Here is a 19,103-nt window from a genome sequence, read left to right as displayed (position 1 = left end):
GACATGGCCACAGGAAGATGTAATAGACCCCCCCCCAGCCCCCCCATCTACCCCACCCCCGACCCAAGAACTGTGATGCTCAGAAAAGGTGAGCGCCTAAACGGCAAATACTTATTTTGCCTTACAAAAGGAACGTCTTTGTACAGAAGCTAAGGCTGGAGTTCACGAGGGAGGGAAAGGAGTGAATGATGCAGAAGGGGCGGATACTCTCCCCTCCTTCCGAACTACCTATAATCACCCCAACTTCAATCATTCCACTCGTTTAAGTCTCCGCTGGCCAGAGAATAGAAATAACATCTTCTGTCTGGAAATGCAGCATTTTGGATATTTCGTAGCAGACAGGGTGAGGCGGGGGGGGGGGGGGGGGGCTTCTAATGCGCAATCCAGAAGGGCCTGGGCTAGCGTCCAGAATCCACAGAGCGTCGAGCCATCCTCCCGGCTCTGATATATTGGACTCTGATGTGGCACAACCCTCCCTTCTCCCCTCACCGCCACCACAACCCCCGCCAAGGTCTCTGTATGTACAGATCAGGCACCAAGGGCCAGAAGGAGTGAAGGGACGTGCACAACATCACACTGCTCGTCGTGGTTCTATTACAAGAGATATACAACATACAATCCCTGTCTGTTAACACGCTGTATGACTGCCTGCACATTACAGGGAGCGGGAGGGCCCCAAGTGACTGGTTTCCGGTTGATCCCACGTCGCCAGGCCACGGTTTTTATTCTCATTATCTATTCACACGAGTTACTTCAATTTGTTTAACTGAATACAAAGACTACAACTCCCAGAATGCACCGATTCATTATCTGCATCACCTCTCAGCCTCCACGAACTAGCAGGGACCCCTTTACCCTTCCCCTCCCCCTTGAGCTCAGTGTGTTCTTTCCACTTCCCCCAAGGATGAATTAAAGTGATTTACAAAGCGCCTTATACTCAAAATGTCACGAGGAGCCGGTGTTTGAAAACATGCAGGCACACAAACAGATCAACTGCCATCCCCCGCCCCTCCCCCAGCTATCAGTGCGCCTCTCGCTCCCTACCATGATCCGCCCCCCACCAGCCATCAGTGTGTTCCTATCATGAGCGCCTTCTCCCTAGCGATCATTGTGCCTCTGATACGGCATCATGGCGCTATAAAAGCACGCTTCTCCCTCCCCACCTGAGCTGCCCCCCTTCCCTTTCGCCCCCACCCCGCACCCTCAGCCTGAGCTGGCAGGGCCCGCCCTCGCACCCCACGCGTGGCTCCACCTGTTGCTTGGCAGCTCCTGCTTTTATCCAAACTAGACTTTCCAGTTCAGGGAGAGGCGGGAAGCCTGCCACGGGCGTGTCTCACCACTGCTGCTACCGCGGCTACCCTTCTGGCACGTCCGTCCCTCTACTACCGCGCAGCGGAGATAGCTGGGTGGGTTCACCTCTCTGCTGGAGACAACTGTATGCAATCGGAACCCTGCATGTGCTTCGAATGCGGCCGGGCCGACTCCTGCTTTCAACATGTGCCGGTCGATAAAGCGAGAGAGACAAGTGTGGTCATTGGAAGGCTGTTAGTAGGCACTTTGCGACTTTGACCAGGTTTAGTTACACGAAAGACCCCTTTGTGTGTAAGATGACGTCCCCTTAAGCAGGCCTCTGCTTACTCAGACCCTGCCCTCGGTCTCCACCCCCGTCACGAAATGTCGGTCGCCATCACCTGCACTTTACAGTCATGGATTATCAGAGGCCCCTCTGCTGAAATGTGGAGCAGCCCCATGCTTCGAATGTAAGCTGGTGGCGGCAGCACACATACACAAAGTAGAGGACTGGAGACCTTACACCAGGGGGCCAGTGGCGTAACGATAATTGAGGGGGGGCCCCCCTCACCCCATGCAAGATATATGGAGGGGCCCCCTCCGGACTCTCAGGAGCTCCCCGGCCGAAGTGCAGTGCTGAGGGGGCCCCCTGGAGCTTGCTCCCCCCCCCCCCCACTGCAGGGGGATGCTGGGGGCCTGTGTTACACCACTGCAGGGGGTGACACCTCCTTTACCTCCCCCCCCCCCCCCTGCACACACCTGAACTGGTGCTTGTATCGTCCCTGGCGGGAGAGGAAGCTTCCGGTCTGGCCCCCTCTGTTCGGGCCTCTGGCCTGTCCGAGTGCAGTGTACAGATGTCAATAGCCCCGCCCCCGTGGCACATCAGCGAGGCCGGATCCCCAGCCAAAGGCACTCAGCTGGGCACCTCTGTCCCACTTTGAGCACAAAAACTATATTATTTAAACAGGTACTGTGTATCATATACTTAAATACAAGCTAAAGACACTCTGGCTGGATCAAACACAAAATATATACACACATATATAAACACGTCTTGAGAATTAAGAAAAGATAAGGGGAAAGGATATCACATATGTTTTTTTTTTTTTTTTATAGATTATTGAATTCTTTCCGATATGATCAAAGTATACAAATCACATTTTATACATATAATTGATATGATCCAGCCAGAGTGTCTTTAGCTTGTGTTTAAGTATATGATACACTGTACCTGTTTAAATAATAAGGGTAGAGTATAGTTTTTGTGCTCAAATTGACTTTGCCCTGACTCTCTGCCCACATTAGTTCTCTAGGGTCCCCTTTGTTTATTACCTCTGTGCCACTGACTGAACTGTGACGACAAACCCACAGTGTGGCAAAGACGTGTGAGACGGGAGCTCTGAAATACCGACGAGAACGCGCAACATTCCCAGATAGCATTACACTGGCCACGAGTGTGTGTGTATTATAGTGCCTTACTATGCAAGCGCTGTAATTGCGTCTAGGGCTCCAAAAGTGGCTAGAACCCTTTGACTTTCTGCGCGCTTCCTTATTTTAACGACACATCTTTCCAAGCTTGGTTTGAAAAATAAAATCGCTTTAGAAAGTCGCAGGTTTGATTGGGCGTTGAGTTGTGTGTAACACACACGCGCCATCCTGCTGTTCTGAGTCTAAAACCCTCACATCCCCCGGAGCAAGCGCTGCGTGCTACTCTCGGAGAGTCAGTGAGAGCACGTCACTCACGCCAGTAGAACCCTGTGCCCCCCGGGCACCAGCGGTGAATGGCCGTGCCCACCACGGACACTGCCCAACCACTGCCTGCCCCAGAACTCACAGATAGCATCTCATGGCTGAGGCACAGAAGAAAGAGCACTGCCCTGCACAAGCAGCGGGCATGTGCGCACCCCCCCCCCCCCCAGCGCCTCGATAGAGCTGGTGTGATGTGTGGGAGCTGCAGGGCTGGGGGCGTCAAGAGCTCTGCACACCCTGGTTCTCACTGGGTAACTCTGACCCACACTGATGCAGTATTCATGTCTTAGGGTGGCTCAGCGAGCTAAGAGCTGTGGGTTGACCACCACCCGCCGGCTAGCCCAGGGCCAGTGTCCCTCGGGAGTAGATACGGTCCGCACCCCCGCGGTGCAGGGCAGAGGGCTGGCCGCACGCAGGGCTGGACACCGGACATAGGCACGCTTCTCTACAGGCCCTGGGGCAGTCAGGGGTTACTAGGCAGTACCCTTGGTGGACATCAGCGTTCACTCCTGGCGTGGCACGGTCTAGGGTGGTACTGTGCATGCAATGGACAGTCTGCACAGGGAATAGACAGTCCATGCTTCTCTAGGACATAATGGACAGTCTGCACAGGGAATGGACAGGCTGCACTGGGAATGGACAGTTCATGCTTCTCTAGGACACAATGGACAGTCTGCACAGGGAATGGACAGGCTGCGATGGGAATTGACAGTTCATGCTTCTCTAGGACATAATGGACAGTCTGCACAGGGAATGGACAGGCTGCGATGGGAATTGACAGTCCATGCTTCTCTAGGACATATTGGACAGTCTGCACAGGGAATGGACAGTCTGCACAGGGAATGGACAGGCTGCACAGGGAATGGACAGGCTGCACAGGGAATGGACAGTTCATGCTTCTCTAGGACATAATGGACAGTCTGCACAGGGAATGGACAGGCTGCACTGGGAATGGACAGTTCATGCTTCTCTAGGACATAATGGACAGTCTGCACAGGGAATGGACAGGCTGCGATGGGAATGGACATTCGACACAGGGAATGGACAGTCTGCACAGGGAATGGACAGTCCAGGATTCTCCAGGACATGCTGCAGGTGTGGCTCCAGATGCACGTGACCCAGCAGTCAAACAGAAGTGTCAGCGTCAGTCCGTGCGAAGGAAGGAGAGGGCAGTTGGAATAAGTGTAAAAAGAGCCTGTCCCTTCGGAGGCAGACATTTGAGGCTGAGGGTGTTCTGCTGTGTATTGATGGGTTTAGCGCAACGCACGCGCACACGAAGGAGCAATCAGGAAAACCTGGCAGCTTCGGGGCCTTGGGTCCGGTTACCCTACTAATATTTATTTATTGACAGATTTGTAAAGTGTCATATAAGGTCCCAGATATACAGGATACAACCTACACAGAGACAGCGTCCGGTGTTCTCATGGGAGTGGTGCAGAACAGACCGATCAAACCATAACAAATGTGGTGTCGCAACAAAACCAAGGCCGCCTCAACTCTGCCCCACTTCCCACTGCAGGGCCCCCGCCCAGCGCCAAAACAGCTCAGCGGGTCTGTGCAAAGCTAAGGCACTCACCCCAAACACCTAAACAGGTTCAAGGGAACTAAAGTATGCAATGGGTGGGTTGGGGGGCAGGTGGACGAAAGGATGTAGTTCTGTAAATAGGAAACCGGGGTGCACTGCACCAGAACGCAGAGATGGCGCCAACAGAGTGCTTGGCCGGGGTGGTTATCCTGGTGGAGAGTTCAGGGTGCCAAGGGGAGCCGCGCCCAGGCAGTAGCTTTGGGACAGCGCCCACAGAGTTCAGAAACCTTTAGGGGCACGAAGCTCGAATTGTATCTGTTGCGGTGAGGATTAACTGCACTAAGCGGCACCCACCAACCAAGGGCACCACTGGTGCGCAATGCACCCGCCGAGGGTGCAGGTCGCCCTTGGTTGTGTCTCTTTTGCTTTCTCGCCCTAAGTTGGCAGGGTATTCCCAGACGGGGGTCCCGGGCTCACTGTGCCACTGGATTCAAGCTAGCCTGGCTGATTAAGGGTGAAACCCCAAAATCGGTCCCAGGATGCTTGTTTCTGGTCCAGGGACGACCTGGCTTGGCAGTTCGGTCTGGACTGTTCCCATGAGGCACAGGGTCAAGACTGATTTGCATATAGCTGAGTCTGAACTGGGGTGGCAAAGTGAGCTAAAGAATGATGGATTTAACCCAGATCTCTTGACTGGGGGGTGAATTTTTGATTTTTTCCGTATTGCGTCCATCATTTGTGTGTCTTTTGCCTGGTATGGGGTAGGGCTGACCATTAACCACCTAACACTGACCGCTGTGAGAGTCAAGAGGTGGCCAATATCTGCAGAGACCACGTGGCCTGGTTCCACAAGGGGAGGAAGCCAAGAAGCCCTAGGTGGAAAACGAGTGTCCTTCTAAGCCAGAAAGGCCCTGGTACCAAGGAACGTCTAGGTGGTTCACTGAACTCCAGGTAGGGTGACGCGAGTAGATGAGGTAATCACCGCCGTGTCATGGGCCCAGGGTCACATCAAGCCCCGAAGCACAGCATGTTTAATGGACTTGTATAGCACACTGATGCTGCTGGTAGGGACGCGCAACGCTGTGTATTCCTTAGCTGAATTAGGCACAAGCCTGGTCCACATGCCAGGAAGTCAGGTGCGTGCCAAGCTCGCATGCGCAGTAGCCTTGTCTGTTATGGTGCCAGTCAGAACTTTACCTGTGAGTGCTTGAGTGCACGGTAAGGAGTGCAGGGTAAGGAGTGCAGGGTAAGGAGTGCAGGGTAAGGAGTGCAGGGTAAGGAGTGCATGGTCAGTGCGGCCTGTGTGGGAGGAGTTGGTGTGGTACCCGAGGTCCAGAGAAACGCTCTGAATTCATCACTATGACTCCACTCTGTATGTGCTGGCGTGGGGTGGAGAGGAGGTGATGAAAGGGTAACACGCTTTGGTTGAAAAGATACCCATGTCTTTGGCGGAGTGATACAAGGCTGTGCTGGACATGGTCACACAGGTGCAGTCATGGCGGGCTTGGTGCCAGACGGAGGGCGTGTGCTTTGTTACTTTGTCTGCTCACCTGCAGGGACATTTTGAGGATTTTAGGGGCCGTAGGGACAAAAGAATTTTGGGGCCCCTGTTCGGGACCGCTTTGAATTTATGATCCAATTTCAGCTCTTTTGTGCCCTCTTTGGCCAAGTCACTGACAAGTTTCACTGTTATGAACTCGAAACCGGTCCAGGATGCTAGTTTCCGGTCCAGGGAAGACATGGCTTGGCAGTTCGGGCTGGACTGTTCCCATGAGGCACAGGGTCAGACTGATTTGCATATGGCCATGTTGAACTGGGGTGGCGAAGTGAGCTAAAGAATGATGATGGATTAAACCCAGATTAGTTGACTGAGGGTGAGTGTTTGATTTGCTCAAGCGCTCCGTCCATCATCCCCTTTGGTATCACTTTGTTCGCCCTAAATTGGCAGGGTATGCCCAGACTTGGGTCCCTTGCTCACTTTGCCACTGGATTCAAGTTACCCTGGCTGATGAGGGTTATGAACCCGAAACCGGTCCAGAATGCTTGTTTCCGGTCCAGGGAAGACATGGCTTGGCAGTTCGGGCTGGACTGTTCCCATGAGGCACAGGGTCAGACTGATTTGCATATAGCCATGTCTGAACTGGGGTGGCAGAGTGGGCTAAAGAATGATGATGGATCAAACCCAGATCAGTTGACTGGGGGTGAGTTTGTGATTTGCTCAAGCGCTCTGTCCATCATCCCCTTTGGTATCACTGACAAGCATACTGGCCCAAAATTATAAAATGTGTTTCCATACAGAATTCAGGAAAGTGACGTGTGCTTTTCATATTGTAACACAGCAGCAGCTCACTAATATTGCAAATAATCCCCAACACCCGCCCATTCCTCATTTGCGAGGTCCTGTTTTGATCTAAAAGAAGCTTTTTTTACGAATGGTATGTCAAACATAAAAACATTTCTCAGCAAAATGTCTGTAAAACACTCACATATCACCCACACTAAAAATAAGTTAAAGGAAACAGTATCTAAAAGCTATCCGTTTCAGAATTATTCTAAGGTCATCAGGGCAAGACTGCAGAATAGAGCTGGCTCCATCAGCCCCCTCCTCCCCCCCCCCCCAGGAAAGACCGGGACCCTGGGCCAGAGGCCACTTTGCCCATCCCTTAAAAACTTCTCTGCTCGTGCACAGGCTGCGGCTGATGGTCAGACCACTGGTACCACAAGTGAGCGAGCAGGAGGCCTGCCAGCGGCCAGTCGTGCTCAGGGCTCGTGTCTCTTGGCTTCACGCCTTCCTTGGTCCCATTCAGTTAGTTGGACTCTCGTCTGGGCACGGACTGCCTCTTCAGTAGAGGAAGCTGCAGTCTGCACCAGAGATGTCTACCAGTGCCCGGTGACCCTTTGACCTATCCTGCCATGCAGTGTGCCAAGACTTTCCTCCACGCCCTGTGCGAGAGAGCATATGTGTATTTGTAAAGCGCACGTTCATCCGGAAGGATATCTTGGCGATGAATAACAGCTTTTTGTTTCCTAAAACTCAGTGGTACTCATTTTATCGACCTCAGAAGGATAAAAGGCTGGGTTGACCACTCAGGATTTGAACCTGTGACCATGAGATCAAACACAGGCTTCTACAGAGGACGCATTAGTCCACTAAGCCCCACCAGACGTGGCCTTAAACGAACTAGGAATCAGACAGCCTTGTCCGATGTCTGTCCAGAGACATCCCTGACAGTCCTCCACAGATGTGAAGGCCACAACACAACTGTGCACGAGGAGCGACTTGTGACCTGTGTAAGAGACCGCTTTCACAGGCGTTAATACGAGATTGCCCTCACCGACCCTTAAATGAGACTGCTCTTCTTGAAATGCGTATTAGACCTCTCTCCATGACCCTTGTATGAGACTTCACTCAATGAGCTGTGGACAAGACAGCTCTCAGAGACCCGAGGACAAAACCGCTCTGTAACCGGTGCAGGAGACAGCAGGCAGAGACTTACAGACAAGGCAGGTCTCAGCGACCTGTAGACGACACTTCTCTCAGTGACCTTTAGATGAGACTGGTCTCAGCGACCAAAGCACGAGACAGCTCAGCGTGGATGAGACAGCTCTCAGGGGCCTGTGGACAAAATCACTCTCAGTGACCTGTAGATAAGACAGCTCTCATGGGCCTGTGGACAAACCTGCTCTTAGTGACCTGCGGACGAGATAACTCGCAGTGACTTCCAGACGAGACAGGTCTCGGTGACCTGTAGACAGGACAGCTCTGAATGACCTGCACACAAGACAGCTCGCAGTCACTTGCAGACGAGACCGGTCTCTGTGGACAAAACAGCTCTCGACCTGTAGACGAGACAGCTCTCAATAACCTGTAGACGAGACAGCTCTCAATAACCTGTAGACAAGACAGCTCTCGATGACAAGACAGCTCGCAGTCACTTGAAGACGAGACAGGTCTCAGTGACCTGTAGACAAGACATCTCTCGACCTGTAGACGAGACAGGTCTCAGTGACCTGCAGACGAGACGTGCCTCAGTGACCTGAGCACGAGACATCTCGGCTCGCAGTGACCGTGTCAGTGACCTGTGGATGACACAGCTCTCAAGGGCCTGTGGGCAACACCACTCTCCGTGACCTGTTGACAAGACAGCTCTCAGTGACCTGTAGCAGCTCACAGTCACCTTTCAGTGACCCCTGGACGATACAGCTCTCAGTGACCTGTAGCAGCTCACAGTCACCTTTCAGTGACCCCTGGACGATACAGCTCCAAGTCCCCTGTAGACGGCACTGCTCTCAGTGACCTGTAGACAAGACAGGTCCAAGTGACCTGTGGATGAGGCGGCTCGCAGGGACCTCTGTGACCTGTGGACTAGACAGGTCTTACTGCCCTCTGCAAGAGAAGGCTCCAAGTACTCACTGCGCCCCAGTACACACCCTTACCGCCCAATCTCAGCCCAGCCCTCCCTCAGACAGCGGAAGTGCTGCAGACAGCTCCCCCTGGGGAACGCGACTGAAGCGCAGGGACAGCTGTGTCCAGCTGTTGTGCAGAGCCGGGAGGGCGGCGGCGTTTCCCAGGAACTGGCCAGAGCTGCATAAACTGTTTATAAAATACATTTCCAGGCTTGACAGCCGGAAGCCATCAACCAAAACTGTCCCAGCGGCGGCCTACGCTCCCTGCGAGTCCAGGGTCTCTCTCGGACCCTCGTGTTCAGTCAGTGTCACTCACACCGACGTGCTGCAAAGTCCAGTGTCGGTGAAACATCTGGATTACAGAGTACCCACCTCCTGACAATAACTCCCCCCCCCCCCTGTTGTTTGAACTCTTCCGTAGCACAAACACACATTTCCGGCGTCAAGGCGCATTATCTTTTTATGTATCTGGAGTGTGTTTGTACATGGATTGTTTCGGTCATGTTCTTTATTGTGTATATAATCACCTGTGAGATCTCTGTACTGACCGTTTCTGGCATGTATTTTATTTTGTACATTATCAATTGTGTGATCTGGTTTTGTAGATCTTTGTGTATTTTTTATGTGGACCTCTTGGAGTTCCAAATCATAAAAAATCTTGTGAAGTTAAAGGCGTTACCTCTTCAAATTGTTCCCACATTTTCCACCATTCGGCATTTTTTGCACACGATGTCAAAGTGTTTCTAGCACTCGCACCGTGGCCCGTTGTAAACATCCGAGTAGGTGCGTCGCCACGTCGTTCTCTCGCTGCAGGTTGTGTAAGTGGACTCGTCTGTCTTGTTCCACAAGGTTCTTCTGGTTGGAGTTGGTGTTTCCGTTTTGTAAAAGTTTTGAGGCTCACCTGGGCTCTAATGCACTGGCACCACGTCTCTGCCTCTTCAGAGCAGAACGAATCCGGTTTTCTGTTTTATATCAGTATTTCCACAGCTAGGTTTTCTTTTTGCTGAGTTCCTTTGACCCCCAGAGTTCAGTGGTTTCCGGGACAGGTGAAAGGTGGGGGAGGGGTGGTCTTTAAGTGATGCATCTGCTCACCGGAAGCTGCTGCGAGGGGTCTAAGGGCAGGAGATGTGTAGCCTGGCCGGCCTGCCGGAGCTCTTCCCAGCCCATCTATGGCGCGGGGCTTCATTTTTAAAAACTACGGCAGCTCGCAGGCCCAAAGTGCTCCTTGGAAGCCTGTGCTACTGAAGGCCGTGGGTGCTCAGTCCGGATTCCGCCGCGTGCCTCGTTTTCCGCCACTCCACACTTCCTGCCCGCTTTACTCGCCGTTCTAAGGTTTTTTTTCTTCTTCACCCAAACTCCCTTTCTTTGGCACCGTTTTTCCTACTTTTGCTCTCCCTTCTTTCTGCCTTTCCCTCTCTCTTGCCCCGAGTCTGTTTACGAAAAGTAAGTTCTGTTCCCCAAAAACGAGCGCCGGAATACACCGGCTGCACCCACCCATTAAGCACTGCCGCTCTCGTCTATTTTATTTTGAATTCGTTTTTCCACCGCTATTCTTCTCTCCCTCCCGACCCCACCCCCCTGCTCTCCAGTGCCTCTTTTCCTCCCCCCCCCCCCCACCAGTCCTTCCACAGGGGTTGTAGTGACTGACTCAATACCGCCCCTGCCCCATCTCCCATGTGCCACACTCTGGCTCTATCCCCATTTCCCCCCTGCCCCTCATCTTCCTTCTGATCTTCAGTATCTCCTCCACATCTCTTCTGCTTCCCATCTCCCTCCTCCTGTAACCTCTCCCTCTGTCCTTGCTCTCTTCCCTCTCTCTGACTCTAGCGTCCGTTTCTCCGGCCCATCCAACTAGAAGACCGGCGGAGTATAATGCCCACCCCATGGTTGCTATGGTAACAGACGCCTGCCGCAGACATTGGGTCCCCATCTCTCCGGCTGTCCCTCGTCCCGGTTCCATCGCTGTGTCCACCTCTGTTCCAGCATCCTCACTGGTTGCTATGGTAACAGACGGACGCCTGGTGCAGGCGGGTTGGTCCCCAACCTCACCCCTTGGCTCCTCTTTACTGCCCTTACCCCTGCTCCATCATGAGCCGTTTCGCCCTCTGCCCCTCTCCTCCTGCCCAGGTCAGAGTCAGACCTCAGGGGTGAGTGAGGAGACAGACCGCGGACTGCTGAACTCAAAATAATGCCTTAATATTGCTATTATCAATCATCTACAAAAAGACGTTCATAATATCATCAATTACAAAAAAAAAAAATCAACAAACGTGATTCAGCCGTAGACAATTTGTGCAATATGATAAAGTGTTTGCAAGACTGGAAGCAAACTCATGCGAAACCCGGAGCTGCTAAAAAAAGAAATGAAAATGACGAATCGAAGTTCCGGCTACGCGGAGCCTGGGCCCAACCTCCCGGAAGTACTGTCTGACATAAAGAACTTCCGGGGCGCCGTACAGATCAAATGGACTGCGACAGAGCGCAGGAGCCACGCACGTGCCACCGAACCCGAAGCCTGCAGGCGTGAAGTCCGGGCTTCTAAGCACTGCGTGATCTAACGCTACACTTGGCAGATTTGCGCATGTCGATGAGGTCTCTTAGGATGGAGCCGTATTTGCATTTTTTATGGCCATATGATGCCAAATTGTTAAAATGTTGCAAATATGTTTTCTATGCCTGTGCTAACATAATCCCATTGTTTTTTGTTGCTGTGATTGCCACCTCTTATTTCGTTTTACTTTTTCAACTTTCCCGTTTTTATCTGTAACGTGTTAGTTTGTAAATCTCCTCATGTAACGCACTTGATTCTATTGTGAAGCGCTCTGACACCTTTGGGTAAAGTACTTTATAAAATTGCGTAAATAAATTAACGCCACGGTCTCAGAGGCACAGGGCGTCAACGGGGCACCACCTTAATCAACTTAGGGGAGTCAGATGTGGCGAATTTGAACAATTTGCAACTTTCATTGATTGTTTTCGTGGTCAGACTTAGACACTTGAAATTAATTTTATCATATTTAGACACAGGAAAGGGGTACAAAGAGTTGGAGATGTTCATGACAGACTTGAACTTTTAGGCGGGACAAAGCTAAATCAAAGGGACTTTTGTCTTTAGAAGTCGCGAGTGGGCTCCCGCATGACTGGGATTTGTTGAGGTCACTTCCGGTACAGCGGGCAGTGCAGAGAATGGACGTCCATTGTGCGGCTGAGGCAGCCCTAGGCCTGCTGATGACTCTCCCTCCCTTGGCCCTCAGAGCTCCAACTCCTGCATGAGTTCAAGAGTGGCCTGGCCCTGGGACTTCTCCCGGCCCTTTTCATTTCCTGTCCTTGAACCATCAACCCCCCGCTCTTTCAAGGGTGGCCCTGCCGACAGCCCGCAGCCTGCCCCTGATTTCTCACTTGTTTCCTGTCCCTCAGCTCCGGTCCCTCAGCTCCGGTCCCTCCCTCCCTCGGTCCTTGTTCCTCCCTTGCCCTCCCTCACCCCTGTCCTCTCAGCCCCCTGTCCTTTCAGTCCCCGGTCCCCCCCAGCCCCCTCAGCCCCAGACGCTCAATGGTTCCTGTGGTAACAGACTGCGGCTGCCTCAGACCCCAGCCCTCCATGCCCGGCCGGACATCAGACTATTAGAGACCCTTCGGAGGCGCCCCCTCTTCTGCCTCTGAAGAAAGAGTGACTTCGGGGGAGGTGAGGGGGCCGGTGCTGAAAGCTGGCTTCACAGGGGCTTTTGTTCCCGACAAGGAGACTGCAGCTCCCCCCACCCCCGTGGGAAAGGCTCCCGTGAGGGTCACAGAGGAGGGCGCGGCCGCTGTGATGGCGACAGAAGGCCCGCGCCCCCTTTCTCTTTGTGAGCCCCTCAGACAACGGGGGCGGCACCGAGGGCTGCAAAGCTAGGGATTACCGGCCCTCATCTCGGTCCATGGCGAGCATATGGCTGCACGTCCATGTGACGCCATGGTGCAGGCCTGGGCCCCCAGCCGCCATGGTGCAGGCCTGGGCCCCCAGCCACCATGGTGCAGGCCTGGGGCCCCCAGCCGCCATGGTGCAGGCCTGGGGCCCCCAGCCGCCATGGTGCAGGCCTTGGGCCCCCAGCCGCCATGGTGCAGGCCTGGGGCCCCCAGCCGCCATGGTGCAGGCCTGGGGCCCCCAGCCGCCATGGTGCAGGCCTGGGGTCCCCAGCCGCCATTGGTGCAGGCCTGGGGCCCCCAGCCGCCATGGTGCAGGCCTGGGGTCCCCAGCCGCCATTGGTGCAGGCCTGGGGCCCCCAGCCGCCATTGGTGCAGGCCTGGGGTCCCCAGCCGCCATGGTGCAGGCCTGGGGCCCCCAGCCGCCATGGTGCAGGCCTGGGGCCCCCAGCCGCCATGGTGCAGGCCTGGGGCCCCCAGCCGCCATGGTGCAGGAGGCCTCTGGGAATCCTCATATTCAGCTTGTTTGTTACTTACTTTTGGAACTGGGTAAGAAACTCCAATGTCATCAATGACGCAGAACTGAGCTATTAAAAAAGAAAATCAAACTAATAAACCAGGTCCCACACAAAAAAACAGTATTCCAAGAGTGACAACTCTTGGAACTATCGCAGAACGTGTCAAAGGTATATTTTACCTACACTGCAGCGATTCAGCACTACTACCAATGAGGTACGAGCGTGCTCAGGGCTGCAGAGCTGATATACCGGAGAGTTTAAACAATTTTGTAACCAGGAGTAAAGTGGTGTTTAAACAGACAATAAATTGCTCAGCTAATTATCTATTGATTCTTTTGGATAAGGACGAGTTCGCTAAAAAGAGACTCCTGGTCAGTTATTAACTCATTCATTAAAATAGAACCTCAACCGTACCTCACAATCCATTTAAAATCATCTTTAAGAGACAGATTTATGTTGCTACGATTTGAGAGATACCCCACAAAGGATGGCATTCCTATATGGGAACTAAATTGTCCCACAAACAAATGTCAGTTATGTGGTTTTTGAAATGAATCTTTTATGCATATTGTATCCTCTGTCCACAACTGTTAGAAGAGAGGAAAACTTCGTTAAAGTCCATCTTTAACAAATTAGGGGTGAAAACATGTCATCAAGCTGTCAGAACTGGTCTCTCTGGAAACTCGCCTCGCCCGACCATAGTTTGTAAAGTACATCCTTATCGCAGAACAAAAGCTATTTCATAGTGTGATACCCGACATTAGATGTATGCCTAGATAATTAAGGATTGGTTTTACAGGATAATGCGGTTACTTTTAAAAATGCTAAATGAAAAATTGTAATGATCGGTTTTATTGACCATCAAAAATGTTCAACGAAACTTGGAATCCCAAAAACTGTTCTTGAAGGTATTTTAAAGATATATTAGCCAGAATAAATTGGTATAATTAAGTTCTTGACGCAACCCAAAGTATTTTGTATTTGTTTGTAATGAATCTTATTAATCAACAATAAAGAATTTCTTCTACTACGAAAACCCCCTAAGAGCTGCCTACCTCTGCAAAGGGTCTACAATATGATAGCAAGGCTCATCAATGGAGCAAAAAAACAACCCCAGCCCCACCCTCAGAAAACAGAGACTTAAGGGCCATTAGGGCCACATTCAAGTGTATGGATCTAGGGTGCACCGCTGCCTACCTGAGTATGACACTACAATCTCTGCCCACCAGCGGCACATCACTGACCAGGTGCCTCTGTGCAGGCATCCCCAAATTATGCCCAGACGTGGGTCCCTTGCTCACTTTGCCAATGGATTCAAGCAAGCCTGGCTGATGAGGGCTGTTAGCCCGAAACCGGTCCCAGGATGCTTGTTTCTGGTCCAGGGAAGACATGGCTTGGCAGTTCAGGCTTCAGTTCCCATGAGGCACAGGGTCAAGACTGATTTGCATATAGCTGTGTCTGAACTGGGGTGACAAAGTGAGCTAAAGAATGATGATGGATTCCACCCAGAACTGTGGCTGGGGTCGAGTGTTTGAAAAGTTTCAGCACTCCGTCCATCATCTCCTTGTGTTTGCTTTGTTCACCCACAAAGTAAAACATTCTCAGACACACGGAGCAGGAGTGTTCCGAGTAGGAAAGGACACTTCTAGGTTAAACCGGTCACTGCGGTGTGTTCAGGAGCTAAAGGAGGTCATCATTTGCATTTTCAGAGTTTTGGGGAATAGCTGCAAATTTATAAATTCCGGCAGGTTTGACCTGCCAAAGTGTAAAAATAAAAAAAGAAAACAGGAAGGGGTTTATTGTACCTGATAATTACTAGATACGTAAAGTACCACACGTAAAGTACCACACAACTTGGAATTCAGAACACTGCGCAAACCAGGCTTTACACAAGGGTGGAAAAACACTGAACCACTCACTATCAGGGCCTTATCCAAATCTATTCATGTTGCAGCTCCAATCTATGACACACTCTCCTGACCTCGCCCGTGACACACACTGTAGCTCTGATACGCTCTCCTATCCTCACCCCTGACACACTTTGTATCTCCGAAACACTCTCCTACCTTCACCCGTGACACACTCTGTATCTGATACACTCTCCTATCCTCGCTCGAGAAACACTCTGTATCTATGAAACACTCTCCTATCCTCACCTGTGCTACTCTAGCTCCGATACGCTCTCCTATCCTCGCTCGTGACACTCTGTATTTCCGATACACTCTCCTATCCTCGCTCGAGACACACTCTGTATCTGACACACTCTCCTATCCTCACTCGAGACACACTCTGTATCTATGATACACTCTCCTATCCTCACCTGTGCCACTCTAGCTCCGATACGCTCTCCTATCCTCGCTCGTGACACTCTGTATTTCCGATACACTCTCCTATCCTCGCTCGAGACACACTCTGTATCTGACACACTCTCCTATCCTCACTCGAGACACACTCTGTATCTATGATACACTCTCCTATCCTCACCTGTGCCACTCTAGCTCCGATACACTCTCCTATCCTCGCTCGTGACACACTCTGTATCTCTGATACACTCTCCTATCCTCACACGTGACACACACTATCTCTGATACACTCTCCTATCACTGGTCATCATACACCCTGTACCTCCGATACACTCTTATCCTAACCTGTGACACACTCTGCATCGGATACACTCGCCTATCCTCATGACACACTGTATCTGATACACTCCACTCTCCTCTCCTCGTGACACACACTGTATCTCCGATACACTCTCCTATTCTCGCTCGAGACACACTCTTTATCTGACACACTCTCCTATCCTCACCCCTGACACTCTGTATCTCTGATACACTCTTCTATCACTGGTCATCATACACCCTGTACCTCCGATACACTCTCCTATCCTAACCTGTGACACACTCTCCATCGGATACACTCGCCTATCCTCATGACACACTGTATCTCTGATAAAGAGATGCAAAGTTCTGCTGCACCAATTCGGACCTACAGCGCCCCTCTTATTCCAGCTCTAGACACACACGCTGCTCATGCACATCAATCCTGGCCTGCTGCACCCTTTCCTACTCCAGCACTGGACATGCACACAGCTGAGTCCGTACACGTCGGTCCTGACCTGGAGCACCACCCTAATCCGGCACTGGACACTCTGAGATGCAAGTCAAGCCGAACCTCGGCAATCCCACCTATACCAGCAGTGGACAAGCAAACACCGCTCTGTGGATGCACCTCAGTCCTGGCCTACTCTGCCACACTACTGCAGCTTCCGTCTCGCACAGCTCTGTGAATACAACTCAGTCCTCAAGACCGAGACCCACACAGCTCTGCCAGTCCACCTCACTCCAGGCCTGCAGTATCCTTCCTATCCCATGCATCCATCTCAGTCTAGGCCTGCAACATCCCTCCTATCCCATGAATCCATCTCAGTCTAGGCCTGCAGCATCCCTCCTATCCCATGTGTCCACCTCAGTCCAGGCCTGCAGTATTCCTCCTATCCCATGCTTCCACCTCAGTCCGGCCCTGCAGCATCCCTCCTATCCCATGCGTCCACCTCAGTCAGGGCCTGCAGCATCCCTCCTATCCCATGCATCCATCTCAGTCCGGGCCTGCAGCATCCGTCCTATCCCCAAGCGTCCACCTCAGTCCGGACCTGGAGCATCCCTCCTATCCCAAGCGTCCACCTCCGTCTGGGCCTGCAGCATCCCTCCTATCCCATGCGGCCACCTCAGTCCGGGCCTGCAGTATCCCTCCTATCCCATGCATCCATCTTAGTCCGGACTTGCAATATCCCTCCTATCCCATGCATCCATCTCAGTCCGGGCCTGCAGCATCCCTCCTATCCCCAAGCGTGCACCTCAGTCTGGGCCTGCAGTATCCCTCCTATCCCATGCATCCATTTCAGTCTGGGCCTGGCGTATCCCTCCTATCCCATGCATCCATTTCAGTCCGGGCCTGCAGCATCCCTCCTATCCCATGCGTCCACCTCATTCTGAGCCTGCAGCATCCCTCCTATCCCATGCGTCCACCTCATTCTGAGCCTGCAGCATCCCTCCTATCCCATGCGTCCACCTCATTCTGAGCCTGCAGCATCCCTCCTATCCCATGCATCCATTTCAGTCTGGGCCTGGCGTATCCCTCCTATCCCATGCATCCACCTCAGTCCTGGCCTGCAGCATCCCTCCTGTTCCACACAATTTTCCCAAAACAGCTTGCTCTCTGCCCTCTGGGTTTGCTCTCACAAGGACGGATCTCTGAATAAGGGGAGGTTCCTCCAGACACCAGCGCCTATGGTGATGTCACAAAATGTCTGTGACAATACAGAAGATGTGTGTCACTTTTATCAGATGTGAGCCACAGGATTAGCAATCACCCCCACCCCCTAAACAATGGGAGACGCGAGTCCCACCACGTGTAATTCAATACAAATCCATACATAACATTGGATCACTTAGACAGCATAGTCGGTACTATCGCCTCAAATGACCGTAGATCCGCGTCACAGACATTTCTAAAGAGTGTTATTCAACGGTCCCCTCCACCTCTGGTCCCGGGTCAGGGTCTCCCATTTCCGGTTGTATTCGAACTTCTACTAAGTCACATTCCAACCTGCCCCCATGTTCCACTCGACTGTAAACCAACCTGTGGCGTACCCCACATTCAGCTCGTACCCACCTCGCAAATTCCCATAAGCACTGCTCTCGCGTGGGCATGCGCCTGGACACCCATCTAAGCGCTACACACCTCTGTGTCACAGTGAGGCCTAATTCCAATACCATCTCCTCATATTTAGAGTGCGCAGTCCCAGTGAACCCATCCTCATAGGATCAGCATCGGACCACTCTGGGTCGTACTCACCCTGAGGCGATGAGCGCTCGAGACTGGGCCATGGCGATCCGCTGCATGTTAGTCCGGTTCAAGGTGCCCACGCTTCCTCGCCCTTTCTCCCCGTTCATGCCACGCGGGAAAGTGTTCATGCCGGAGGATGCCAGGGCCGGCGTGCTGGCCGCCTGCCTCCGGCTCACCTGGTTGGCGAGAGTCTTCGTGGGGCTGCGGACAGTGATGGCCGAGCCTGCCTGCCCCTTGCTGGCCGAGAGGGTCCGTGCCACCGAGATGGGGCGCCGCCCCAGCTGCCCTGTGCTGGCAGTGCTGGCACTAGAGTTCCTTCCCGCACTCGCCTTCACGCTCATCACCAGGAGGCACTGCGGGCACGAACAGGGCTGGGGGGGCTGCTGGGCGGCAGGTTTCACCCCCGTGCCAGGGCTGGTAGGCCACGACTGCGACTTGGGCAGGGTGCCCGTCACGGCGGGGTAGACCTGCTCCTGGCGCCGGCGGATGCGCCGGTTGCGCTGAGTCTGTCGGTTCACTTGCGCCATGGTCGCAAAGTCAATGACGTAGCAGAAGCCGATGGGCGTCAGGTCGATCCAGGGGTGCTGCTTCTCGTAGGCCCGCTGGATGGTGATGGCGATCTCCATGTCGTAGGGGGTCCAGGAGCCGTTGTCGTTCTCCCACTCCCACACCAGGCCTTTGGCGGGCGCCGACGCGGGGTCGTAGTAGCTGCGCCGCACCGGGCGGATCGTACCTGAGGGAAGAGCGAAAATGGGAGAATTAGTGTTGCACAACAGAGGAAAGACACAGCTGAGAGTTCCTTACAACACAACACACAGCGTGATGGCCGCCCTTGCAAGATATCCGCCTGTGCGCATAAAAGGGAC

The 19,103-nt window shown here is 52.8% G+C and overlaps 1 protein-coding gene across 1 annotated transcript in view; it reads right to left on the bottom strand.

Moving 5' to 3' along the window:
- DTX4 (deltex E3 ubiquitin ligase 4) overlaps positions 1 to 19,103 on the bottom strand; it is an 87,647-nt gene that overhangs the window by 18,980 nt on the left and 49,564 nt on the right. The window contains exon 2 of the mRNA XM_085651746.1: positions 18,247 to 18,970. Coding sequence (XP_085507872.1) covers positions 18,247 to 18,970 — 724 coding nt within the window. The remainder of the gene's footprint in view (positions 1 to 18,246; positions 18,971 to 19,103) is intronic.

Source organism: Triturus cristatus, chromosome 4_1 (assembly GCF_964204655.1).
Source record: "Triturus cristatus chromosome 4_1, aTriCri1.1, whole genome shotgun sequence".
In the NCBI taxonomy this organism is placed as follows: domain Eukaryota; kingdom Metazoa; phylum Chordata; class Amphibia; order Caudata; family Salamandridae; genus Triturus; species Triturus cristatus.
This window is presented reverse-complemented; position numbering and strand designations above follow the sequence as displayed.